This window comes from Olea europaea, chromosome 11, assembly GCF_002742605.1.
Source record: "Olea europaea var. sylvestris chromosome 11, O_europaea_v1, whole genome shotgun sequence".
In the NCBI taxonomy this organism is placed as follows: domain Eukaryota; kingdom Viridiplantae; phylum Streptophyta; class Magnoliopsida; order Lamiales; family Oleaceae; genus Olea; species Olea europaea.
The window spans coordinates 18218399-18245772 of record NC_036247.1 but is presented as its reverse complement, the minus strand read 5'-3'; the positions used below and the strand labels follow the sequence as shown (position 1 = coordinate 18245772).

General features: G+C 34.8%; 3 protein-coding genes across 3 annotated transcripts; 1 reads left to right on the top strand and 2 right to left on the bottom strand.

Moving 5' to 3' along the window:
• Positions 1-2729: 2729 nt before the first annotated feature.
• On the bottom strand, positions 2730-9372 carry LOC111404543 (protein PHYTOCHROME KINASE SUBSTRATE 4). Its single transcript, XM_023033335.1, has 3 exons — positions 9369-9372; positions 6131-6259; positions 2730-4867 (listed from the first exon to the last, which is right to left on the bottom strand). Exons 1-3 carry the CDS (start codon positions 9370-9372, stop codon positions 3129-3131), a joined length of 1872 nt encoding a protein of 623 aa, XP_022889103.1. The 3' UTR covers positions 2730-3128.
• A 2682-nt stretch (positions 9373-12054) lies between these two features.
• Positions 12055-15301, bottom strand: LOC111404542 (protein FAR1-RELATED SEQUENCE 6-like). The gene is made up of 3 exons (XM_023033334.1): positions 13145-15301; positions 12942-13072; positions 12055-12178 (listed from the first exon to the last, which is right to left on the bottom strand). Exons 1-3 carry the CDS (start codon positions 15299-15301, stop codon positions 12055-12057), a joined length of 2412 nt encoding a protein of 803 aa, XP_022889102.1.
• A 9721-nt stretch (positions 15302-25022) lies between these two features.
• Positions 25023-27073, top strand: LOC111403657 (40S ribosomal protein S2-4-like). Its single transcript, XM_023032243.1, has 2 exons — positions 25023-25768; positions 26730-27073. The coding sequence occupies exons 1-2, from the start codon at positions 25103-25105 to the stop codon at positions 26886-26888; spliced, it is 825 nt and encodes a 274-aa protein (XP_022888011.1). The 5' UTR covers positions 25023-25102; the 3' UTR covers positions 26889-27073.
• Positions 27074-27374: the final 301 nt, after the last annotated feature.

Genomic DNA, 27374 nt, shown 5'->3' with positions numbered 1-27374 from the left:
TCACAAGCATGAAATTTGAAATAATGTCTGATATGTGTATGTAAATGGTGTTTGTGCAACAATCTTAATAAGTTGAGCAGGGACTGAATCCTCTAATGTTTGTCTTCGCTATATTGTTGGCAATGCGACATATGCTGCAAGATAAGATAATACACTGCTGAATTTTTCGCTTACCCTTCCAACATTTGATTTCTTTGAGATTGTACATTACTTAATTTTATTATATTCTCAAGTAACAAGTTCCAGACAAGAATCTCCATTTCCATTTCATATTTATTTTTGATCTCGTGTTTTCTGTTCTGTGGTATACTTGTTAGCAGCTTAAAGGGTCGAAGATAAGACCCAATCTGCCATGTGCTCCTTGATACTTTTGTATCCTTTATTGCATATCTGTTCGAGAGTTTCAATATTCGTATTATATTATAATTCTTTTCTGGTATTGTGTGCAATCCATCTTGAACATAAAGAATGATCTGTGTAGGTAGATATCACTGTATATTATATTAAGCCCATGTTTGGGCTCCATTTTTTCAAAATATTTTTTTTTCCCGAAACTGAGTTTTAACCACACATTCTTTTATAAAATAATGTTATATGTAAATCCAAAATATTTTCTTATTTTGTAACCACACATTCTCGAAAAATCACCATTCCAAAAATACTATTTTCTCAAATTCTCATTAAAATGGAGCCCAAACCGGGGCCAAGTGTTCGCTACTTTCTTAATTTCTTGGTCAGATAATGATTCAATTTATCTATTACGGCTATCGATCATCTAGAGATGTTGGGAAGAAATATAGCTCGAATGGACAATGATAAACACAATTAGAGGTAATTTGTGCACCTCTTCAATTGTGTCGTCTGACAATATATCGTCTATTTGTAAGGGAAAAAGATATTTGTACACCCAATACCTTATCGTATGTTTTACACCCTCTCACAATGTATGGCAGCCGTGCATGAATTTAAAAATGCCGACATGTGGTTCCCAGATCATCTAGAGATGTTGGGAAGAAATATAGCTCGAATGGACAATGATAAACACAATTAGAGGTAATTTGTGCACCTCTTCAATTGTGTCGTCTGACAATATATCGTCTATTTGTAAGGGAAAAAGATATTTGTACACCCAATACCTTATCGTATGTTTTACACCCTCTCACAATGTATGGCAGCCGTGCATGAATTTAAAAATGCCGACATGTGGTTCCCACCCCTGTTGTGAGCAGTAGGTAAAAGATTCGATAAAAAATTTCGGTACGTATAGCATTGTCCATTTGTAAGACTGTTCTAGCATTTAACTTGTGTATCTCGCTTTTTTCCCCTCTACAAAATTTTAGATAATTGTAAGTTATGTCTTTATCCAAGATTTCAATACTAGTACGGGCTTCTTTTCATCATCTTGATCGAGCATGCATTATTTGGTGAGAATTTTATATATGGTAGTGCGATTTTCTTGACATGGTTTTCGCATTATAAGCTCCCACGTGGATTGTTTTTATATTCAACTTGCTCTATCTTCAAATACGAGACTAAGTTTTTACTTTTTACCGATATCATCATCAGTTGGCAATTTAATTTAGCGTCAAAATACCGACCAATCAAATTAAAGAATCAAGATGTACTGTGGGTTTTGGCCAGGAATCTCTGTTGAGAGTGTACAAAGGGTACTATCTTATTCTGTTCAATGTCTACTGAAGTGTATTTCTGAAATTTTCTTTGAAGAATTTTGTCCCCGCATTGTTCCTTGGTAATATACCTACCTTAATTATTAGCACACCAACATAAGAAATTCTTGATATTTTATCGAGTAATGTTTGTTTCTGATCTGCATTGTTCACATCTCATCATCTTTTGTTCATTTCGGTCCCTGACCACATTCTTTCTCCTTGCCATTCGATATAATCATTCTGTTGGAGGCTCGAGTCGACAGCCCATGAATGCAGATGACCATACCTGTTAGAATTATTAGTTACTTTATGTTATTTGTATTTATGTTATTTAAGATCTGTTCGATAGTGATTATGAAAATTGATTTTTTTATCGTTAAATAGAAAAGTGGGTCACATCTGTAAGTGGAGAAGTCAAAAATAACGGTTGAAATAGTGAAATAACGGTCAAAAAATCAACTTTTTGAGGTGGAAAATTGCTATCAAAGGGGGACTTAATATTGTTAAAGGTAGAATGTAGTTTTCCTTGTTTGGTTAGGGTAGTTGAGCCATTTTACGATTCGACTATTTAAACTCTTGTAATATCTATCTCTCTCTTACATGACTTTTGCTCATTTGATTGGAATCCTAGCCTCCCTTTTGCTTTCTTCTTCATCTTGTAATCATGAAATCCACGATAAGAGGGCTTTTATCTAATTTTTTTCGTTGATTCGTTTTCTCCTCCATCATCTTGGGCGAGTTCGTTGCTATATTTTCATGTGAGGGGTGTTCTCTAAATGAACTGGGAAACAACAAGAGCTTGTTTAGATGTATTCTTGATGATTCCATTGATATGCAATATTCTGCAAGAATACTCTATTTTTTGGTTACATCTTTTTTTATAATTCTATTTTAATAATCATTCAAGAAACTCTATAAATATATTCTAGAGTTTCTTTCTGTGTAGGAATTGAATTATAAACAGTAACAAGATTATTTGTCAATCATTGATATCACAGGAAATTAATTTTATTTGTATTTATTTTTTTATTTTTTAATGAAAGGAAGTTAATATTTTGATTCTGCATACCATGTAAGAGTTTATCCAAGATTTCTACATTGTCAATGTAAATTGTCTGGAAATCCACAAATTTAACTCCGAAGAAAGAATTGAAATCTTAGATTAAAACTGTTCAAACAAGATTTTAACATGCTTCAAAAGGATACCATAATCTTATCCCATCTATCAATGCTGAAGTACTTGAATCAAAACAAAAATTTCAACTTCAATAATCCAATCCTAAAATCGAATCAATTTTAGATATGTACTAGGAATTTTCAAAAAGAATCATCAAATAAATTACACTCTGCTTATAATTTATTACTCATTTGAACTCATAAAACATTAAAAAGACTTGAAAAAACAACCTGAATGGACGATAGACACGTTCTCGTGCTATTGATAAGGCTTTTCAAATCTCATGCTGCAAAAGCAAGTGACAAGCCAGTAGAGTAAGAACTTGCAAGTGGTGGCTTATTTGCTTTCTGTGGCCTACCATTCATGTGGCCTGTTGTGGAAATCAATGGCAACGGTAGGCCATCCGGCACGAGTTTTACGGGCTGTGGCCCCACGCTCACCGCCTTCTCATGTCGACAGCTCAATAATCCGTTCCCCTTCCTCTTAGCTTCATTGCCAGCAGTGCCGTGGCTGCAGGTGGCTTCGCCATTTTTCTCCTCCAATCTTTGCCGTAAAAATGCTACATGTCCAATTTCTGAGGCAGAGATGGAGAAGTTGGTTACACTTGCTCTGTCAAAGCCCTCGGCGGTGGTGACACTCCAGTCGACGCTGACTTCACTTGGTGCGCAACACTCGGTTGCAGTAATGCTCGGTGTTTGATGCTCTTCCAGACTCCTCCTGCCGTAAAAAGTACTTTCACTGCCATTGGAAGATACGAATCTTCTTGCATTGAATGTAGGATTGTCATCAAGCGAATCCCTCCTTCGATACATTGGATATGATGTTGTTTGAGTCGAAAAACTTTCAATTTCAAATAAATCTGAACTTGCATCACTTCCCACATCGTCGTCTGTGGCTGCAACTCGAGATATGGGGCTTCCTGGCATTGTAAAACCTCCAATTAGACCTCGTTGAGGATCCATTGGAGTTCTAGAAATTGATGTCCTTGTTGGTTGGAAAACTTCCAACGAGTCGCGAGGTGGATCTTCTAATGGACTAACTAGTTTTGGACTTATTCCTTTCAACGTAGGCACAGTAGCCGGGATAGAAGGGCTCAAAATAGGGAAAGAAAACCCCCCGGTGCCATCACCAAAAGGCCTTCCTGATAATGATACGCGTTGTGGAAATGCCGGGGTAGATGCAAAATGATTCTCTGATGAAATCTTTTGAGGGTTTGATGTCACTTTCTGTTGCATTTCCCTCATTTCGTTTGGAACTGAATTTTTGAGGGACATATTTCTTGCCTTTCCTGCCATATCTCTGGACTTATGGCTCTCTCTATTTGCATACACAACACGTTCTGAGTCCGATCTTTCTTCTTTAACTTGTACACATTTCTTCCCACTGCAGCAACATTTTCTCCCAAAAGTCCATTTTTTGGCATTAGAACTTCTTTTCTGGCCATGATCAGGTGGAAAATTCTTCAGCTTAACTGCAATGGAACCTGGAGAATTCGCCAAAAGCCCCGTCTGGCTATTCCAACTGGCCTCAGACGATGCTGTAGGCGTAGCATGGAAAGATCGTGCTTGAAAATTCCTTCCATATCCATCAATAGAAGAAACTGATGACAATCTTGGAACTGATACTGCATCAGATGGCTCTGACGCATCTTTCTGACTTGTAATAGAAATTTTTCTATCTTTTGGATCATTGTTTTCACTGAAGTACTTCTGGGCATCAAAAATGCTTATCTCAGTATCATTTTCTTGGGAATTCTGTTTAGTATCTTTGGGTTTGAGGTAGGATGAAAAGGATACATCTGTAAAGTTATTTTCTTGAACAACAGATCTGTAATGAAGAGAAGTATCTACAACACTAAACATTGGCTGCTGAGGGGAATTGTACTTTAAGGTTTTGATTATAATTGGTGAATCCACAACTGGTAAAACACACACTTCTCTTTGTAGTTTATAATAGAACTGATTATAGAGACTGAAAGTGTTTCTGAAATTCCTGACCAAACTGGCTTTATGTAGACTGGCTCACTTAGAAGAAACTATCAGGTGAAACAGTCTATACAGTAAAATAAGGAAATTTTGGTAGCCGTGGTACCCAAACTTATGTAATAAATTATGTGGGACTCCGACCAGTTATTTATTGTCTTCAGTCTCCAAATTTTCTTCTTTGTGAACTTTAGTCCCCTTTCGATGAAAACCATCAATTTTTTTCGTGAATCATGTATGCGTGTGAGAACTTATTTGCAAGTTATCCTCTAAACTTTCGTTCTAATTTGTGAACATTAGTCCCCTTTCGATGAAAACTATCAATTTTTTTTGTGAATCGTGTATGCGTGTGAGAACTTATTTGCAAGTTATTCTCTAAACTTTCGTTTTGATCTGTGAACATTAGTCTCCTTTCGATGAAAACTGTCAATTTTTTCGTGAAACATGCATGCGAGGACTTTATTTGAGAGTTATTTTTGTCGATGCACTTCATTTATAGTGAAAGAGAGAGAAATGAAGTGATATCTTTATGTATTCGACCCTTTCTTGTCTAGTTTTAAATAATTTCTAAGAAAACAAAGAATGTTAAGTTCTTGTGTGATCAAATTTCATTTTTAACCATAACTTATCTTGAATCACAACTTCTTTATTTCTTAATCACACATTTTAAGAAATTCACAGGATTATAATCTAAAAAATTTTGCCGAAGAGGGAGTGAATGATAATAACTCTATAATGTGACATAATAATCCCTGATTTTTATATATTTTTCAAAACTAATTAAATCAAGATGGAATCAACTAGTTCATTCGATTTTGCTAAAGATTTTAAACAATTCTGGTTATTAATTCTAAGAATAGACTGATTTTTGTTGGACTTCGATTCTAGTATCAAGAACCAAGAATCAGATCTAACTCACATAATTTAATTAATTATATTAGTTTTTTAATTTGGATAATGATATTTAGCCACTATTTGGTATTGATTTAAATCAGATTTTAATCAAAGTCAAACAATTAATATTAACCACACTTTTCATGGATCCCACAACCTTTTAACCACACATTTCAAAAAATTTTATCAAAATTTACGAAAAATCTAATTTAATCCTCACCAAATAGGCTTGTGTAAAAATAAAACTTTTCATTTGCATCGAATGAGACATATTGTTTTGATTTTGGATGCGAGTGTTTAACTCGGGGATAGAACTTTATATGATAATTTGCATTAATACATTATAAATTTAGATTATGCAACCAAATTGGAACCTTTCGTTCATTTTGGTTTGGTTCCATAACTACTAATGAATCTAATGGATCCATTATTAGAAGAATCATTGCATCTTGGTTCAATTCCGATTCTTTTCATAACTAAACCAAAAGGAACCGGCCAACCCCTACCCGCGCGCTTTATTTGTGAAAGTTTAAGGTCTGCAACTGCAAACTTTCTCAAAAGCTTCTACACAATACTTCCAATTTTTTTCTCCAAGATAGAATTTTGTGACAATTGAGATCATGTTGTGTTTCTTATGGTCCAAAAGTAATGCATAATTGTACTACATATAATAAAGGGCCCCTCTTGATCAAGAACTTGCTGCCTAATACATGAATGTTATTTGAATGGTTCATGTTATGCCACGTCATCAAATGTTTAGTTCCTCTCACCAACCCCAATCGTTATTGAATTTTTTTCATTACAAACGTATACCTTCTCTATTTACTCAAAAAATACTGCAAGTTATTTATCGGCACATTTGTTGCTTCCTCTTCTCGTAGGTTTAGAAATAAGATCCTCTATTAATCGAGGTAGAATTGACTTAAGAGGTAATCATTTTAAATTTTCGTCAACAAAAATAAGATATCATAGCTTTTAATAGAAAGATTCTAATCTTTTCAGCAGCAAATTGCATTGATTTTCAAAGGGCGGGGCCATGATAGTTAAATAATTATAAATATCAATCTTTTCGTCCGTCGGACAGCAGATCAAAGCTAGGCTATTAAAAAGATAATGGCTTGAGTCCATCATTGAATTTTCATCGTTATCTCATTAATTTTTGAAAAGAAAGCTCGTCGCAGATCATTCGAAAGAAACAAGTGGAAAAAAAACCCCTTCATTTTTGGTAACTCTCATGACCCCTCATTTCATGTGGTTTCCCTATCATCTTGTGGTATCAATGCTTGGTGTTCTTTGCACAATTTGAACTGAGGGTCCAAAATAATGGCTACACAGTTTGGAATTTAGTTAGGACATTCTAAAATAGAATTAAAAATAAGTTATTCTGGCCATGCCCATCTGCATTTGGAATTTGTGCCAAATTTGTGGGGGCAGCAATTATCTCAGAACTAACATGATTTTGCTTTGTGTTGGGACACCTTCATGTGTTGTTAGGTTGGGAACCTGACATCATGTCATAGATAAAAGTTGTACTGAACAATCTAGAAATATTAGTCTGTTTTGCGATTTTAAAAAAAAAAAAGGGGGAGGGAGGGGGGGGGGAATTAAATTGTGAATAAACCCTATCAGCAACAAATTTCCATCAAATAAAAGGATGTAGAATAGACAATCACAAAATAAAACTAAATTAGTTTAATCCAAATAAAAAGTTTATCACAAGGGACTTCAATAGAATTTCAAGTCCCATTTTGTGCAAGTTATTCATGGCATTCTCATTCAAGAGTGTTCATTTCAATTGAAGTCGACATCTATTTGACCAAAATCACCTCCTATGCAGGAGAGGTTAGTTTGAGTAGCTTAGAGCATCTCCAATAATTAGGGTTAGGTAAAACCCAACTCAAACCGCTAAATCAGACCAACCCAAACCAAATCAATCGGTTTGTGTCGGTTTTTTAAGTTCAATTGGGTTGGAAAATTGAATTTGAGGTTGGGTTGGGTCTCGGGTTATGAATTAAAACCCAAACCAACCAACTTTACCCCATGAATTAAAAAATTAATATCTAAGATGGAAAAAAAATTTTAAATAGACACAATAGTAAAGATAAGAAAATGACTTATAATTTATAAACATCAATTTTCTTCACATAAACTGATTCGCATGAACACTATGAACAAGTGCAAAGTGTATTTGATGATAAAGTAAAAACTAAAGATATGATGATGAAATGAATGAATTCCAAAAACTTGTAAAGAAGAAAATGCTTCATAAATTTTAAACTTATTTATACATTATTTTTAAAAAGAATTCCTTATATACGTGTTTAAAAAACGGAGGTTTTCAATTAATTTCGAACTCTAAAAAATTATCCAAACACAAATAAACCGGATCCAACTTTAATTGAGCCAAAACTCAAACCGGCCAACCCGACCAAAACGGGATTGGTTTAAATCAATAATTGGGTTGTGGAAAAAACCAACCCGACCCACTCCCACCTCTACCAATAATGATGTAAAATTGGATGTAAAAGGATATCTTCAAAATCATTTTTGCATCCAGATTTACACCCCAATGAATCTAAATTCAAATTATGCCCTAATGGAAAGATTTAAATTCATTGTATTCTTCTTGTGGATGTAAAAGAAGATATAAATTTGTATCTTTTAAAATATTTCTATTGAAAATACAATTTACATTTCCTATGCATCTCCCCATTGGAAAGATTTTTGACAATTTTAAAGATTTAAATCTAATGCTTGCTCATTTAAATTTCACTTAATGATGACGTTAAATGTGTTAAAATTGAAAATGATTTAAAATACTACATTGTACAAATAACAAAATCAATTGAGCTTAAAAGTAAGGGTCTTGTAAAAACTCATTCAAACTTGACTTAAACAAGATAAATAAAAGTCTCATGTCATTGTTTGATTCAGTTGGAAAAGCGAATTAAAATCTAGATAAAGATTAACAATTAATTTTAATTATATTTTATGAAATTCACAACTTTTCAACCACATATTCCATTAGCTTTTATCAAAAAATTTACTAAAATTATGCATTTCATCTAAACTAAACTGGGGCTCAATATTTCTTGTGCATGCTTCTTCTGCAACAGTATGTTTTATACCGTTGTGATCGTTACCCTAAATTTTTTTTGATGCGTGTCACATATATTATCTCGATCTATTTTATTTCCCAATGATTATTACTTACAAATCAGCTAAAGGTATAAAAAGGGATTGGAAGAACCGTTTAAAGTGTTTGAGAACTTCCACATGCATTGCAAGAAGTTTGGAGAAAATCATAATAATAGCAGTGTGGTGTAGGGCAGGACAAAGCTCTCGAATTTGTCCCGAACTGACCCGAATTGAACCGAATCGAAGGGTTCTTCTTAAATTAAATACCTAATCGGGTATCTGAATCGATAATCGGTGGATTTGGTTTAATTCTCGATTCTAGATTAAGAACCAAAGAATAAGATCTCCCTAATTTTTAAAATTTATTTATTTTAAATAAGCTAAATTATTTTATTTTTTTTAAACAAATTTGTTAACTAATTAATTTAGCTCAAACTCAAAAGTATGATTTTCATATTTCTAATTTTCATTCTTTACTCAACTTAATCAAATTGATCTAAAATTTACCCATATCTATTATTTTATCGTAGTGTCATTTCCACAGTTCTGGAGAAATCGAATTGAAGCGTGACAATGCCTTTCTTAATAAGAACTCGCTATCTTCATTTTCATGTGATTTTAACAATCAAATTTATGAAGAACTCAACAAAGAGAGATGCGAAAGACTACGTTATTTTGTAAGAGCTAAAATTGAAAATGATATTAATTGAATTAATATAACTTTATAAATATTGAAAATTTTATAGTACGGAACTCGAGGAACCAAATAGAATCGAATCGAACTAACTAAACTGAATGGAATCAAACATAAACGGTTCCATAATTAAATTTGGACCCAACGATTCCACTTATTAAATATCCAAAAATTTAACGAGAACTGAATCGAATCGGACCATGTGCACTCCTAGTTTGGTGGGACAAAATAGTCTCACTAATGTGAATCCCAGAGTTGCATATGTTAATTATGGTAGCTTGGGATTAAGTCCAGCGATTTTTGGTGCAAATTTGAATACTGCTGGACTTTGGATAGCACAAAATCTGGGGATTGGTTTGGTCGAGAATGCCAGCATGGCCTCAAGGTATCATCCCATGAGTTTGGTGGCCTAAAGATTTGGTGGAAATTATGGGATAAATACTACAAGTCCAAGAATGATAGAGTGTTATGCACTGCAGGCAACTTTGCAGGGACTGGGGACCTATCAGAATGCTCAAATGGGTCAGAGTCATGTTCAATCGATAGTAATAGCTGTTGTTTTAGGAGTCAATCCCGCTACTCAGCCAGGGTTGAAAACAGGGTTGAAAACAGGCAATTAAAAATTGGTGTGGTGGCCCACAATTATTATAATTCAATAAAAAAAAAAGAAAAGAAACCATCAGAAAATAAAAGAAAGAAACTGCAGGACCAAGAACTGTTTCTCATCACTTCATTGCTCTCTGCTCCCAAACCCTGAAGAGTACTCCTGCAAGCGCGCCTTCGTCGACCAGCCGGAGCAACCATCGCGAGGCGGAGCACCCATCACCGGTTGGAGAGCCGGTAGTTAGCTGACGAAGAAGAGGGAAAATTGGAAAAAATGAACTAATTTTTCTCCTATTAATGATTTTGTAAAGAAATTATTAAGGTATTCTGAAAATTTTGAGACACCCAAGAGATTTTAATTTCTTTTCCTTTCAAGTTCTCCAAAAACAGGTAAGATCTTATGATTCTTTATTTTATTAGCCACCTTCATATTTAGTCGTTTCGGTTTGCAGTAATTTGTCAATAACGTGTTAGGTTTTCAAAATTTCTATATTTGATGCCATAGAATTTGAAATGGAACTCTAATTTACTAGAATCTCAGTTGGTTGATATATTTGGAAGGGTGAATCGTGTCTTTTTGTGTCTTCTTCTTTAGGAGATTTGTGTGTGCTTTGAACTGTAGTATACAGGAATCTCAGTTTGTAGATTTTTACTTCTTCTATCATGCTTTGAATTTGTTATCACTAATTCATTGATTTGTGAACGATAACGAGCCACGGGGTAGGCTATTTATTTGGTCTGTGTGTAAAGATGTAAATTTAGGTAGAAGGTAAATATATGCTTGTACTAATTTTGTGATTATTAATTGGATTTTTGGTGATTGAGTAATCTTTATTAGGACTTATCTTCATACAGTAGAGATATAGTGAATTAACTCAATTGAGTACAATTCATTTGAACTTGGGAGTGAGTATACGTGCTCTACATCTCTGGATGCATGTCGGTTATATATTTTTATTTGACTTATTTTCTGTACTGATCTGGCTCAGCAAAAATCTTCTGTTTTGATTGGGTAATTGGAGAATCTCCATTTCTGCCTTGTGTTGAAGCTCACTAGTTTTATGTTGGTTGTTGATACATGCTATGGTCCGAGTATTCTGAATTTGGTATGATTTTTTATTCCCATCGTAGAATGCCCGAAAGGAACTCCGGAATCTGTCATAGTTGTAGAGCTAAGGATCATATGTTTGCCGAATGCAAAAAGAAAGGCCCTTGCCCGCGATGTAAGTATGGATTTGAAAAATGTTTTGTGGTGGAGAAGGAAAATCACAATAAGGGGAAAATATTCCTTTGCTGCAGCCGGAATTGTGGATTTTGGGAGTGGGTCATGAAAGAAAACTCAAGCGGTCAATGTAGTCGTGATAGCGCAACATTTCATAACCCCGTGATGAATGACACTGCTGAAGAAATGTCCCGCATGTTCAAATCTCGGGTAACGATAAGTGACGAAGAGGAGCTTCAGATTTTGGTTAACGTGAGCATCAAGAAGGAGAAAATTGTTGCAAATGTGGACGCTAAAGGGAAGCGGCCGGCTTGACTTGAAGATACTTATCAAAGTGGCTAGCCTAATTTTCTCAATTAAAACCGAATCAGCTTGTCATTATTTGTGGAGGTTGAAAGTCTTGTATGTGATTAATTAAGTAAAGTAGTTGAGGTGTGTGGTGCGAGGTTGTATATCATAATAGCTTGGTACCAAAACAAGCATTTTTTGTAGGCAAACATTTGTACTCTCGCGACTTACTTACAGTTTACGTAGGGTACTTAATGTATTTAATACCTTTCCATTCGAATTGTTTATGTATTCCAAGTTCACAAGCTTAAATGAAGGCAAACATTGGCTGCCTATAATTTTTAACGAAGCCCAGGTTCAGGTTCTTTTTGTTATGAAATTGCAAATCATTTTTCAAAAGTGAGCTTAATCAAGTTGAGGCAGGCGTCAATGTTGAAGTCTCCAGCTCTGTCCCTTATGCTCTCTCCGTCCAGCCCGTTTTGTAAGCGAGAATGGACTGGAGTGCAGCTACTAAAAAAGAAGAGAATGGACTGGAGTGCAGCTTAGGGAACGTTTCAATTGTTTAAATTTACAGCAAAGCATTTTTACATCAAAGCATTTTTACATCTGTGTTTCAAAGTAAATTTACATCAAAGCATTTTTACATGTGTTTCAAATTGAATACATGGCTGTCATCCTAAAAATTTATATAAGAAAAAAAAAATTTCTCCATGTAAGCTAGGATTCACATTTGAGCAGCTCAGTAAATGGCAATAATAAACATTTCGAAACTATTTCATCATGGCTAGTGCAAGAACAAAGATGATCAGCTGTCCAGTACATGAAATCACACTTAATTTGAACCTAGAGCTGTCAACATTTCAAAAAAATTCAGCCAACTTAAAACTTGTGAAGTTGCCAAAATAGGCAAAGTAGTAATTGCCTTAATACTAGGAAATGCCAAAATACATCTTCATCCGAGTACTGTGAATTGAAACTCTTGATGTAAAAAAAATTTCAATCATAGCCCCCTTGCTATAGGCTGCCACCGTCATCCAATAAATTTTGATAGTAGTTCGTCAATGGTTGACCTACAATAGAATACCATAAGAAATAATTAATCATGTGTTCACAACATAATGAAATTTAAAACCGTCTACAACATTGGTTTATACCTTGTGAATTTTGCATGATTGTAGCCGCGGATGGAGAGACAAAATTTTGAAAGGGTACATGTTGGGAAAGGGAGAACGGTGTGGGCATGGACAGTTGTGACAAAGATAATGGTGTCAACATGTCATTGGACAAGTACGACGTCGGGGTCGGTATGGAATATTGTCGAGGCAACTGAAAGTTCATTGCGTCATCCACCACATTCGTATTGCTATTTCTTGGTCGCATAGTAGTGGATGATGTCCCGCTAGACTGCATTCACAGAGAATCGCTTAGATGTAAATTTAAACAATTGCAAATATAAAGCGCAGTTTTCGAGCATACCTTTGCTTTCTTAGATGCTGTCTCCAATGGGTTTCTTTTTCTAAGCTTCCTGGGCACACCCTTTCGTCGAGCTACTTGTGGATCCCGTATGCTTCCGCTCGCTAACTTTGACACGACTGCACAATCATTCGACACCTCCGTGGTACGCGACGGTATGGGATTACTACCACCACTAGATCTTGTAGTCATCATATCTTCACATTGAGATTTTATCCACTCCATTATTGCACGTGACCGCATTTCGTCATCTGCAGCAAGGTCTGCCACCTGTGCAAATCCCTTCGACATCTCTTCGTATCTTAATTGTGCAAGAGTAGTCTCTAACCCTGCATAGTTTACTGGAACTCTCGTGTGCGCTCTACGAACGTCCCTCCTCCATCTCCGTAAAATATACCGATCCGGAATACATGTGATGTCGTTCCAGTCCAGAACCGCTATTGCATGCCTACAAAGTATTCCCCTAAACTCAAACAAGTGGCAGTTACAAACAACTTCGCAATTATTTCTCACAAATGAGACGACACAATTTTTTCTCTTGCGACGACCATCATACATAATAGTCTCCCGTACATTATACGTTGTCTTAGAAGATCCTTCCGACGTAGATATGATGTTACAGTACACCTTACCCGTGAACTCTTCTTGAACTTCCCGAAATTTCGATATGGTGTAAACTGACTGAAACTGTTCTTCCATTTCGAACTGTGTTGCACACGGTATCATTTGAGAGAACGACTTGAAATCAGCTTGGAATTCCTTCTCGACCTTATTCCTGAGAGCACGTTCGTACTGTTCGACGAATTGCTTCAACGATGTCTTCGAATGCACATATCCATCAAAGAATGCATTCATACTCTCGCTTCTTTGTGTTGTTGACATTCCTGCCCAAAAAGTTTTTTTCAAAAAACAAGGCACCCAACGCCCTCTATTCTCATATAATCCTGACAACCAATTATTTTGCTGCAAACTATAGGTGTCAATCATCGCCATCCAACCTTCTTCAAATTCATGTTCTGACTGTGAATCATACACTAAATCATGTATAGCCCCAAATATCAAGCCCTTATCCACGTGGTATCCAAACTTCTCCGGGAGTTTCTTCAAAATATGCCACAAACACCATCTATGCTTCGTCCGCGGGAAGACAATCTCAATTGCATTTTGCATGGCTCTATCCTGATCGGTAATTATAGCTTGTGGAGCTTCACCATACATACACTGAAGCCATGTTCTGAACAACCATACGAAGGTCTCAGTGTCCTCATTCGACAGCAACCCACAACCAAGTAATGTTGACTGTCCGTGATGATTGACGCCAACAAAGGAGGCGAATGGCATGTCATACTTATTAGTAAGATATGTGGTATCAAAAGTAACCACATCACCAAACTCCTTGTACGCTAGCCTACACCGATTATCTGCCCAGAATACATTTCTTAGTCGCGAATCATCGTCCAAATCCATACTGAAATAAAATCCCGAACATTGAGCTTGCATTCTTGAGAAGTATGATTGTATTGTTGCAGCATCGCCCTCTCCAAGTCGTAATCGCCTAACTCGTTCGACATAGTTTCGACAATCTTTTTCAATGCAAGTCATGTTCTCATATCCACCGGCTTCTACAACTGCGGAATTGTAACTCTTATGCAACGGAATCCCTGCTAAATCATTTACTTCAAGCTTCCTTTTCACATGTGCAGTCAAAGTTCGGTTGCATCGATATAACCTGGACTTAGATGGACTTGTCTCATGATTGTGCTCTAGGTGGACCGCGTTAATTCTCCAATTTCCCAACATATCTGAAGATGCAGATATCCTTGCTTTACAACCCATCTTAACCGTAGGTTGCGGCTTCACTGAACTACTAGTATTACCATTTAATCGTCCTTCACGACTACATGTTAACGTTAGGTATCTCAATACTCCGTCCTCCCCCTTTTTCGAATTCCTTTTTTTCACGGGAAAACCAACGGCATAAGCATATTTTTTGTAGAAGTTATACATATCTTCTTCATGCTTGAATAACATACCCACCTGAGGCACTTGTAACCCATCCCCTCCTGATGTTTCGTCTTCGACTACATTCACAAACTCCGTAATATTCTCAATATCGGATTCCATCAAAACATCAACAGGCTCATCTTCTACGTCTTCCATACTTTATTCTGCTGCAAAAATAAAAGGGTTATTACAGCAGTATTTTACAAGAACCATAAAAATTTGAAGGACAAATCCCAATTCGGCTCTCTATCCCCATAAAAAATTGAAAGATTTCTCTCGATTAATTTGAATCTAACATACATATAATTATAACATGTAATGCAATGACTATTCATGGTATCCAAAGGATTCTTGCTTAATATAGGGATTTCGTTATCAGTAAACTAATCTAAAATTTTTTATGGGAGATTTTTCCAAGTGGAAATTTTATTGATATGGATTCATCTCTTGAAAACAAAAATTGATAGCAAGTTGATGAGAGACAAATGGTGTATTTATTTCTAGTTTTCCTTATATCTTAATTATTATAGAAGCTCTTTCAGACGCCATGATAATCCCCAACATAGTTGTTGCTTTGTTCTATAAATGAAAGTTATGTTCAACGTGATGGCTCCTGTTTACAATATTTAATCTGTTTTTGCATCTACCACTCTCTCAGGTAGGATAAATGATGCACACAACATAAATTTTCCAGGACCTACAAGCCAAACCCTGCGCATTTCTACCTCAAAACCAACCTCAGACAGTGCAATTCTAATTCGTTGATTATGGAATAGCATGGAAAAAAATTATTATATTATAAACTGATACACAAAGAACTCGAATAAACCAACCGATCCTATTCGTTTAACTTTTCCGGTCACTACTCCGACGGCCACCTTTCAAGCTCGGAAATCCCCAAAATCTCCTCCCACGTGGAAGTAAAAAATAAAAATGAAACTACCAATTTACCGTTTGAATACAATCATTCTGATAAAACGTAATCACATTTTCCCTTCCATTCAATGAATAATATATACCCACTAACAATAAAACCTATTCATGTTTCTTGATTACTGAAGAAGAATGAAGTCCCGAATTTCTTAGTTTGAGTTTAAACTACAAAAAGGACTTAGCTCCTTACCGGTGAAGATGCTCCGGTCAATGGGTGCGGTGGCGGGAGGGAGGGAGGGTGGGTTCGCAACTCAAGTTTTCACTCCCGCTTTTGCTTTCTCGTACTTTGGGAGCCGAGATGAACGGAGATCAACTGATTACCGGTGAAGATGCTCCGATCGGCATGGGTGCGGTGGAGGGAGTGAGGGAGGGCAACACATTTTTCCCGCTTTTGCTTCCTGAAAACTGTGGTCGTCCCATTTTGTGTGGTTTCAAGTTAAGTTTTGTTTTTTTTTTTTTTAATGTGCAATAATTGCCATGTCATCAAAAATTTCAAATCCCTGTTTTTAACCCTGTTTTCATCCCTGGCTGGTTAGCATTTTTGTTTAGGAGTATAAGTTTCTCCTTTCAAACAATCTGACAGAATTAGGAATTACTTTAACGTAATTTGTGCAGCGTAACAGTACGATCAACAGGATCAGAAAAATTAATTCGAGTCCACCGACTTCACGATATTTTCCTAAAACTAATTTGCTGCCTTCAAATATGCCAAAAGCGTCTAGCAATCGTTTCCTAGAATAGAACATATGAAGTGTTTTACTTTGAAAATAATATCAGAATGAGAGAGGGAAAATGAGATTCAAAGTAAAGAATGTTTACAATGAAAATGGTATAATTTTTCTGGAAGCAGTGCAGACTATTTATAGATTTGTGTGTAGCCATTCAAACATTCGTCAAAACAGTCATCACTGTTCAGATAGCCTCCACAACTCGAATAGACAGCTTAGTTCAATACTAAACTTATTAAGTCAATAAACGATCAACTATTTAGTCAGTTCAAATAAATTTATCCAAAAAGCTAATACAGTATAAAGACGTACCCCAATACGAATCGGACTGGACCCAACACGTGCTCGTGTAGTGCAGAGTCGATTGGATGGACAGCAACGCACGTGTGGGATAAGTGTTTGGCAAATCAAATTATTCACTAATTCATAATTTCAAGTGGGTTACTTTGACATTAAATATTTCATTCAATTCTAAATGGTTTTCGATAATTAAATATATCACGTTAATCACCTCGTAAAGTAGAACGTGAATATGTTAGGTCCCGTTAAAATTAAGATATGAGTCCCACTGAAATTTCGGTTCAAAGTTGACATATTTTACTATCATTTTTCAACAATAGCAACTGAGGCAGCAGCAACAAGGTCTCCAACCGGTGTTGAATCACTGGGATCAACATTGGCCTGCTAGGTGAGATATTCTGATCTTTCTAGATTTCTTTTATTGTAGTGATGTTATCTGATGTGTCAATTTTACTGGAATTATTCATTCATTCATGGAATACTGTCTATTGTTGCTTGATTACCGGCTTGGAGTTCAAATTTAGAGAGCTGTTAAGATTGACAAATAAACTAATTTCATTACATGAATAGCTTGTTGGAGTTTTTTGGTAGATTACGAGTAGGGACAAAATTTAAATGTCCTGATATGGAATGATCTATGCAATTAGGCTTATTTCTGTTGTTTCCCTCATTTTCTCAAACTCGTTTTCAACCATACATATCATAGGATTCACAACTTTTATGAACTTTTCAACCACACATTTCATCAAACTTTATCAAAATCTACTAAAAATTTAATTTCTAACTTGGCCAAAATGTGGACAAAATGTCCTTTTCATATGGGGTGATATCATTTGGCTTATTTCTGTTAAAGGCTTCAGTGAAAGAGTTAAAAAAAGGATAGTCATCAAAAGGTTAAAGTATAATAATTAGTAGTATCTTGTCTCGACCTATATCTTTAGCTAATGTTGTCTGATGTGAAAAATAGTTGTTCCTGAAAGTTGCAGATAGTATGTACAACTAGTTACTTTGAAGATCTTGTCTGGATATAGTCTCGTGATTTATTAAAAAAAAAAAAAAGTTGAACCCCAACCTTGAGGGCCCCCACCACTCCGCCCTTAGAGATTTGTGAGGGAGGTAAATTGAGAAATGTGCCCAAACAGGCCAAAGAACAAGAACTGCCTATACATTGCACCTACAAGGAATCAAATTTCATGCTCAAGAATTGAACCCTCACACTGCGGCTGTCAGCAAGGCGTGAGATAACTTTACTTCTGTCCTTTACACTACGGGACTATGCCCCGGAGGGCAGTCTCTTGATTTATTATGCCTCTGTATGGTTGATGCATGAGAAAAGAGAACTGTTATTTTGGTTGCTTGAGTTGCAGATTAGTGATCTTGTGTACAAATGAGTCCCTAATGAGTTCTGTGTATTCTTATCATAAATGCAAATTGATTCTTTGGCACGCTGGTTTCGACGAAAAGTTGCGGTTAGCAAACATTTGTGTCAATGGTGGTTTGGTTTTAACAATATTTTGAATCACTGTTCAATTATTATGGGTATGTTTGTATCCAGCAGTTACATCCTTTTTTTATTTACACTAGTTTAATACTGTTGAAACTGTGATGTATACATTTTTAATGTAGGTGTAAAATGTGGGTTGAAATTAATATTTAATTTTGATTTTATAAGCTATTTTTAAGGAAACATGAATAGGGGCCTTGATATCAATTTGAGTGGCTTCAAGCTCTCCTTTGTTGACAAGCTTAGAACCAGGCACTTTCTTGAAAGCATCTTCGTAAGATCATTTTTAGACAGTCAAACCTTTAAATTAAGTTCCAACTGGCTCTTTAAAGTGGGGATTCCAATGGAGTGGAATGGGGAGTCTTGATCTCGATGGGTACTACCCAAAAATATATAAAATTCATCAAAGAAATTTTAAAGTGTGCATTATATTCATATGAAAAATAAAAGCATATGGAGCTAGGCGTCAATCTAAAAACTGCCACTAGCAATTTGGTCATCGGATTTACTGAACAACTCAAACAATGGTGGTTTAATTATCTCCTTCAAGAAGAAAGAAAATGAGGTCCCTGAAGCTATTATTACTGATAGAGGAGAAAGTGATTGCTTCGCTACTCTTATCTTTAGTATTATCATATATTTTATAGGCAATCCAATTGATATTCTCAATAGACAATCTGATATTCTTATGAATCTCGATTTGTCCTAAACTTCATGATCTTCATTAGTATAAAGACATGTTCTTAACCGACATTTTAGTTCGTGAAGATTGCAATCAATCTTATTGAAAAGAAAGATTTATCTTTGGACTTCCAAACTCTATGCTGAAAGAGTTAGAAATTCTATTAAAAGTCAAAATCAAGATACTATTCCTTATGCTGATCTTACTTATGGTGAACTCATAAATTTTGTCAATAAAGAAGGCTTAGCCCTTCGTAATGATCTCAAACTTAAAGTCAAATTGAAATCAGAAAGATCTAAAAATCGTAAGGAACTTTAATCATTCTGTGAACAACATGATTTTGAAAAGATTAATCCTTCTTCCTCAAAAATGAAAAAGAAAAATTTTCCTTCTTCCAAAAGAAAAGGATTTTATCGAAAGGAGAAAAATTTCCAAAAACCTTCCTATGAAAAGAAATTTCTAAGAAACAATTTTAAAAAATTTCCAATATTACTTGTTGGAAATGCAGACAATCTGGACATTATTCTAATAAGTGTCCTATGAAAGGAAAGATTAATAATCTATATATTGATGAAGATACTAAACTTGAATTTCTCAATTTTATCAATTCTAGTTCCGAAGAAGATTTTGACTATGAAATTGAACAAGTTTATCAATATCAAGAAGATCCTGATGTTGAGACTAGCTCGAATTCATCATCTGTTTTTAGCCAATATAAAGAAATTTGTGATTGTAAAACCAAAAATATTCTCACTAAAAAACAAATAATTATTCAAGATATCATTGAGAAAATTGGAAATCCTCAACTCAAGAAAAAATTCAAATCTATTTTAACATCAAAATCTACGGATCAGCCATTTAATATGCAACACATAATGAATCGATTCAAAACTAAGCAGTTAAAAACATTTATTCCTAATTTAAAGTCAAAAATTAATGAGATGCAATCTCAAATTTCATCCGTTGAACGCCAAATGAAAGAAGTAAGAATAGTAGTACTACTTAAAACGGAAGATTTAGAACGTGAATATGTTCATAAATCTCCTTCATCTTCCTTTCCAAATTCTGAAGATGCTAGAACTTCTCATGCTTATCATTCAAACTCTTAATCTAAAATAGAAAAGGTTAATGTCATTAACCGAATTCACCTTAAAAAATAGTTCTGCAATATGAATAGTGTAGTTAACAAAGAATTCAAATTCACTTCTAGAGTCATCATTGATACAGGAGCCAATCAAAATTATATATGAAAATGATTAATACCTACAAAATATTTGAAAAAACTACTAAGCATCTTTATGGTGCCAGCAATAAAAGCTAAATATTCAATATAAACTTTCAAAAGTTAATGTTTGTAATTCAACTATTTGTTTCAAAAATATATTCTATCTTGTAAAAGATTTAGACCAAGAAGTAATTCTTAGAACTCTTTTTATTGATCAAATTTATCCATTTCAAGCTGATTCTAAAGGACTTACTATAAATATTTTTGACCAAGAAATATTTTCAAATTTTCAAATCATTTTTTTATAAAGATGCAAATTCTTCAAAAGAGTCATCTATTTCAAACATTATAAATAATATTAATTTCAAAAGGAATCATATTCAATTTCTCAAGGAAGAAATTAAATTTAAAAGAATTGAAGAACAATTATAAAATTCTTCAATAAAAGAGAAAATTTAAAAATTATAAAATGAAATTGAAAATGAAATATATTCTACAATTTGCAATGCTTTTTGGAATATGAATAAACATATTATTTCCTTTTTATACAATTCTAATTTTGATGAATCAAATATTTTTACAAAATCTCGTCTCATTCAAATAAGCAAAAAGTTACTTTATCATTGTGTCAAGAAAATCAAAGATTTACTTGATAAAAGTCTTTTTCGGCCAAGCAAATCATCACGAAGTTGCTCTATATTTTACGTTAATAATTCTGCTAAAATTGAGCGAGATACTCCGCAAATCACTCAATAAAGCTTTTCAATGGATAAGATATCCATTGCCTATGAAAGATCTTTTAAATAGATTATTCGACCAATGTCTCATAATACTAAAATCATTTTGAAATATCAGTAGAAAAGTCACGTCGCACAATTATGCTTTGACTAAAATCGTATTAAATGCAATTAAAATGCATGGTTTTGGTCAATAATTATGTGGGCTCCAGAAGAAAAGAAAACGAGGACTGCCATTCCAATTTTCAAGGATGGGGATTTGCTTGGTGTTGTTTCTTTTCTCCTCTTTTTTTTTGACAAATTTTCCTCGATTTCTCCGTGATGTTCAATAATTTAGTATTGCGTCTTTAAATTATTTCTTTTCTTGTCTCTTCTATGCTAATTTCATCATTTATTCCTCTAATACTGTCATATTCTGTCTTAAATATGTATATTAAACTTTCTCCACAATAAAAAGTGACACGATGGGTGAACATACATAATTTAGTTGTGGGAATCATGAACACAATTTTCACCTCAATTTTGATATTGATTATGTTATAGTACATATGAAATTTTATTTTTAGATTAATAGTTTTGGATTAGTATATATCAGAATTTAGATTAGCGTGAATTCGATTAGCGTGATATGGGTGAAAAATTCAAATTTTGATCAATTCAAGTGGCATATAAGGTGTTTGTGAAAATGTAAATAAAATATGAAAACGATAAAAGTGGCCTGCTAATTTTTTATTTTTTTTCTTTCTATTTCGTTTAAGTCCGTTATTATCTCGTACAGAGAATATAACATGACTTTCTCTTTAAATCAACGTTGTTGCTGGATTATTAAATCCCAATAATTTTAGATTAGTATATACCAAAATTTTGACTAGTGTGACTTGGATTAGGCTGGTGTATGTGAAAATACAACTTTTGATCAATTCAAGAGGTATGCAAGGTGTTTATGAAAATATAAATACAAATGTGAAAATGATAAAAGTTACATGCTATGTTACTTTTTTAATTCTATGATGTGGACTAAACTTTTCCTATAAGTCCGTTATTATCTCGAGCGAAGAATATAACAAGAATTTCTTTTTAAATTAACATTTTTGATGGATTTTCTACAATCATTCATGTATATACATTAATTTCAAACGTCTCATAGAATTTCAGTGCTGGACTGGGGGAAATTTCTTGGAGCTAGAATCTTTAGATTAATTATTGTACTTTCCTATGTCATCTAGCTTCTATAAATTGTACCCCAATCTATAGAATTTTACAAAGCAACTATAAAGAAATAATTTTCAGATTATATGTACCAAGTTTTCTTGCCTTTAATAGTTCACCCCAATCATTGGAGATAAATATTTGCCCCCCATCTAAAATATCATAAAAAAAATACAAAACCTATCTAACTGACAGCCCAGTCATAATGCCACCCACTTCTTTTGAACAATTTTTTTTTTTTTTTTATGGGATTAATATAGGCAGAGGAAATCGATTTACCTTTACTAATATCTCGTCTAAAAAATTAATAGATAAAGAGTGAATAAATGTTATTTAAAATGTAGGTGCAAAATTCTTTTCTTTTCTTTTTTTTTTTTTTTTGAGAAAATTTTTTTTTCCTTTTTTTTTTTTTTTGTATATATCTTCATTTTTATCTTTCTATTCATATCAAAATTCATACAATACATACATAATTTTCACATATGAGTGACTACTACTACTTGAGCAAAAGTGATTTTAAGTCTGTTTGAGAGTGATTTTTTCTCCCAAAAAATTAATTTTTTGACCGTTATTTCACTATTTCAGCCATTATATTTGACTTTTTCTGTCACAAGTGGACCCCACTCTTCTCTTAACGATCAAAAAATAATTATCAAAATAACTTCCACACAAGCTCTTTATCAATCACCTCCTCAAAAAGTTTAAACTTGTAATAGAGTATGAACTATTTATTTAAACTAAACTTCTTCTTAGATAGGGATACAAAAGGAGTAGGGTGGGGTAGTTCAAAGACAACCATTATCGTCCCCATCCATCGGGATTTTTTGGAAACGGGGCAGTAAATTAAAAAAAAAATAAAATTATCTCCATTTGCCAACTCATTTTATTAATTATCTATTTTTTTAACTTTTGAAATGCGATTTAAATTATAAGTGTTGGGTTTTTTGATACCCAATAATCTCGGACGATGATGTTAAACAGTGTCGAATAGTAGGATTAGATTTCGTAAGCTTCAGCTGATGATTGAAATATTTATTAACACACTCGATTAATTGGCTCAACTCGAAAAATAACTTGAGGGTCGTTTGAAGCAACTTAATATAGTTAATGTTGCTCATGGCCCATTTACTTCTTGGATGACTCACTTTTGTGTTCCGACCCCTTTAACCATTAGTTGGTCCATGAGCCCACTATATTAGTCCATTACTATTACACCCTAAAACTATATATTGGTCTTACTGTTGAATAAGCCGTGTGTGTGTGCAATTGAAGAAAGAGGCAACCGACTTTTCTCTTGTTTTCTCTTTTGAGTCTTGAAATTGAACCTGTCTTCCTCTATTCTTGGTTATTCATTGCATCCACCATATTGTGTTCTTTGTGAACACATTGAGTTGAGAAACTGAAGTAAGAATCGTTGTTTGGATTGGAGCCATACTTGGGTGTGTTTAATAAGGTTGAGATTGGTGAAACTGAGCCCCAAAAATTCATTATCGGAGGTCGATTCTTCAACAAAAAGCATAAAAATAAAAGGAAACAAAAAGAGTCGAGAAATATTCGAGAAATTTGAGACAAGGTAATGCAGGACAGGTTGGGAGCAGATAATTTGTCATCCCTAGTCATGGAATGTTGGTAATAGAAACTTCAGTTCGAGAGAAGATTTTGGAGATGGCACTGATTTGGGAGTTTGCTCAACAATTGCTGAACTCTGATTTCAATAAATATAAGAAACGATATAGTACATATCAATGGCCACAATGCAAGGTTGCAACAAAGCAAAAGATCAAATGGCTGTTGTGTTAACTTCTTATTGAATTAAAATAGATGGTAGCTATCCATGAGGTAAAAACAATAATATTTTATTTATGTGTTTTCTGCTTTTGCAATTCACAATTGAAAATGATTGGGCAGGAAATAAGAGATCCATTAACGATCCTTACCTCCACCATCACCCCCCAATCTTATCGTTGCCGCTTCTCCATTCCTCCAACACAACCATCGTCCTCCTCTTTCTACGTCGCCACCACTACTAACAGCAAACCCAAGCCTAAGATTTACTACTACATCTCCACTTATATCTGTTGTTCGGTGAGACAATCGAGGAAAGCTTAGGTATTATCCAAAGAGACGACGTTTTCTTTGAAAAGCTTGAGCCCCGAAAAAGCAAGAAGCCTGCCATTTTTGACAATGTTTGGAGGAGTTCACTTAGCAATCACCGTGAAAAATTCAAGAACCAGAAATTAGGGTCCATCACAACTTCTCCAATGATTTTTCCTAGCTCAATTATTCGAGACTTCAACTTCTTTTCGGCTTCTATTTGGTTGGGATTGAATTGCATTTATTTTTCTCCGTAAATTATAATGTTAATGATAATTAAAATGGTGAAAGGGTATTAATCAAATTTCTAAGTAATGGGCCATACTGGGCCTAATTATCCCTTTTTAAACCGTAAATAAGTCTCAAGCCATTTGATCCTCGAAAATAGGGCTTATAACATAAATGGGCTCAGATCCTCAAACGATGAGCCCATTATACAGCACTTTCTATACATATCTCGCTTGGTAGGGTTTTCTTTTACACGCACGCAGCAGTCTTTCGCCTTTAAATCCTTTAACCCTAGAGATTAACCCTTTGCAACAAACATGGCGGAGAGAGGCGCAGGAGACCGTGGAGGCTTCGGTCGTGGTTTTGGAGGCCGTGGACGTGGTGGCGATAGGGGAGGTCGCAGAGGAGGTGGCCGCCGAGGCCGCCGTGACGCTGAGGAGAAGGACTGGGTGCCAGTGACAAAGCTCGGCCGTCTTGTGAGAGACGGAAAGATCAAATCCATAGAGCAAATCTACCTACACTCTCTTCCAATCAAGGAGTATCAAATCATCGACATCCTGATCGGTCCTAGTCTGAAAGACGAGGTAATGAAAATCATGCCGGTGCAGAAACAGACCCGGGCAGGTCAGAGAACAAGGTTCAAGGCTTTCGTGGTTGTCGGCGATGGCAACGGGCACGTAGGACTCGGTGTCAAGTGCTCGAAGGAGGTGGCCACTGCCATTCGTGGCTCTATTATTTTGGCCAAGCTCTCGATCATTCCCGTCAGGAGAGGGTACTGGGGGAACAAGATTGGCAAGCCACACACAGTCCCCTGTAAGGTCACCGGAAAGTGTGGTTCTGTCACTGTGCGGATGGTTCCTGCTCCCCGTGGTGCCGGGATTGTTGCTGCCCGGGTTCCAAAGAAGGTGCTCCAGTTTGCTGGTATTGAGGATGTCTTTACCTCTTCTCGTGGATCCACCAAAACCCTTGGGAACTTTGTCAAGGTCCAAGCTTTTGTATTTTTTTTTTAAAGCATCTCTTTATCACACATATTAATTGATCTTTACATGTTTAATTTTGGTTAAATTTGCGTAACTTCTATGTTAACATACTCAGACATTTCTCTGCATTCCAAGACACGAACAAACACAAACTTACATTTGATGATTTTTGGGTTCAATGTGCGATAATTGTCTATTGCTTTAACATGTGTAATTTTGTACCAGTAAAGCCATAGCAGTATCCTTTTGTCCAAATCCATGTAAATGTTCTTATGTCTGAAGGATATACTTAGACGAATTAAAATTCGTACAGAATTGGTTCAGATTCATCGGTTCAGTTATTGTTATAATGTGCATATTGGGATCAACACACAACTATGGTGCATATTGATCTTCTAATCTGTTTAAAATAATTGCCCTATTGTTCGATTTTTTGTTAACTGAACACTTTTGTGTGAATCTTGTATGTTACATTCAATCAAGATGGGGAACTTTTTATTGAATGCTTTATGCGAAGGACAATATCTGTAGTATACAATTAGCATTCATGATGAAATCATATTTGTTTGTTTTATGTCTTGTCTGTCTAGACTTCATGTTTTTGGGTCATTTTATTGGTGTTTGAAATATTAAAAGATGAACCTAAGATTGAATAATTAGCTAAATTTTTCTGTACTTTGAGAATTTGCATCTGGTGATATCCATGTATGCTCTGCGTGATATATGTACAGGACTTCTTTATGCTTCTTTTCATGTAGGGTGTTTCGTTCAATATCTTATTGCCTAGAGGCTTTGGAATTAGTACAGAACTAGATGTCGTGTTCTTATAAGTGCTACACTTGGGATTTCGGTTCCTCTAGAAGCACCAGTTCCTACTAATGCTTTTGAGTGACATTTCTATGTCAAGTTCACCTCATAAAGTTATATCTGATTTAGCTAATAATATGTTTTCTTGTCTTTGCAGGCGACCTTTGATTGTCTCTTGAAGACTTATGGTTTCCTTACCCCTGACCTTTGGAGGGAGACTCGCTTTGCAAAATCGCCTTACCAAGAGTACACTGATCTTTTGGCAAGGCCAACTGCTAAGGTTGTCCATGTGGTGGAGGATGCTGATGCTGCCTGAGCAATGTGGACTATGTTGTTATGGTAGGATTTTCCATTATCAAATACCAGTTTAAATTTTCATCAATGTTTAAGAGTCTTTTTAAGTCTACTATTTTATTGTGGAACTGTTTGTTTATCTAAATTGGGGAGGATGCTTGATTAAGTTTTGCTTTTATTGTAGTGAATTGTTTACTTTTTTTGGCACATGGTGGTGGTTTGTTACTTGTATAGTTTACGTTTTTCTTAATCCTTTTATATCTCCTGAAAGGCAAGAAACGAGATCCCCATCTTGACAGCTTGTCGATTATGTTAAGTTCCCGTTTGGTTTAGCTAACAAAGTTGATGAAATTTAAGTTAAAGAGTCTATAATTAATTTTAACACATTTTATGGACTCACAAGTTTCATCAAAATCAGTTTTTAGCAAAACCAAATAGGGGGTTTAAAACCATTATAGTATGCCGTAGATTGCAACCATAACATTGTATATCAACTGATCATATGGTT

What these genes read in the sequence shown, in the direction of transcription:
- LOC111404543 (XM_023033335.1), bottom strand. An exon ending in TGGATCCATTAGATTCATTA is followed by an intron (nt 4,868 to 6,130) that starts GTAGTTATGGAA and finishes CTTCTAAGTGAG; the next exon opens with CCAGTCTACATAAAGCCAGT.
- LOC111403657 (XM_023032243.1), top strand. Translation starts at nt 25,103, where the DNA reads ATGGCGGAGAGAGGCGCAGGAGACCGTGGAGGCTTCGGTCGTGGTTTT. An exon ending in CCCTTGGGAACTTTGTCAAG is followed by an intron (nt 25,769 to 26,729) that starts GTCCAAGCTTTT and finishes TTGTCTTTGCAG; the next exon opens with GCGACCTTTGATTGTCTCTT.
- LOC111404542 (XM_023033334.1), bottom strand. Translation starts at nt 15,301, where the DNA reads ATGGAAGACGTAGAAGATGAGCCTGTTGATGTTTTGATGGAATCCGAT. An exon ending in CAGCATCTAAGAAAGCAAAG is followed by an intron (nt 13,073 to 13,144) that starts GTATGCTCGAAA and finishes CTGTGAATGCAG; the next exon opens with TCTAGCGGGACATCATCCAC. An exon ending in TCGTACTTGTCCAATGACAT is followed by an intron (nt 12,179 to 12,941) that starts GTTGACACCATT and finishes CTTCTTTTTTAG; the next exon opens with TAGCTGCACTCCAGTCCATT.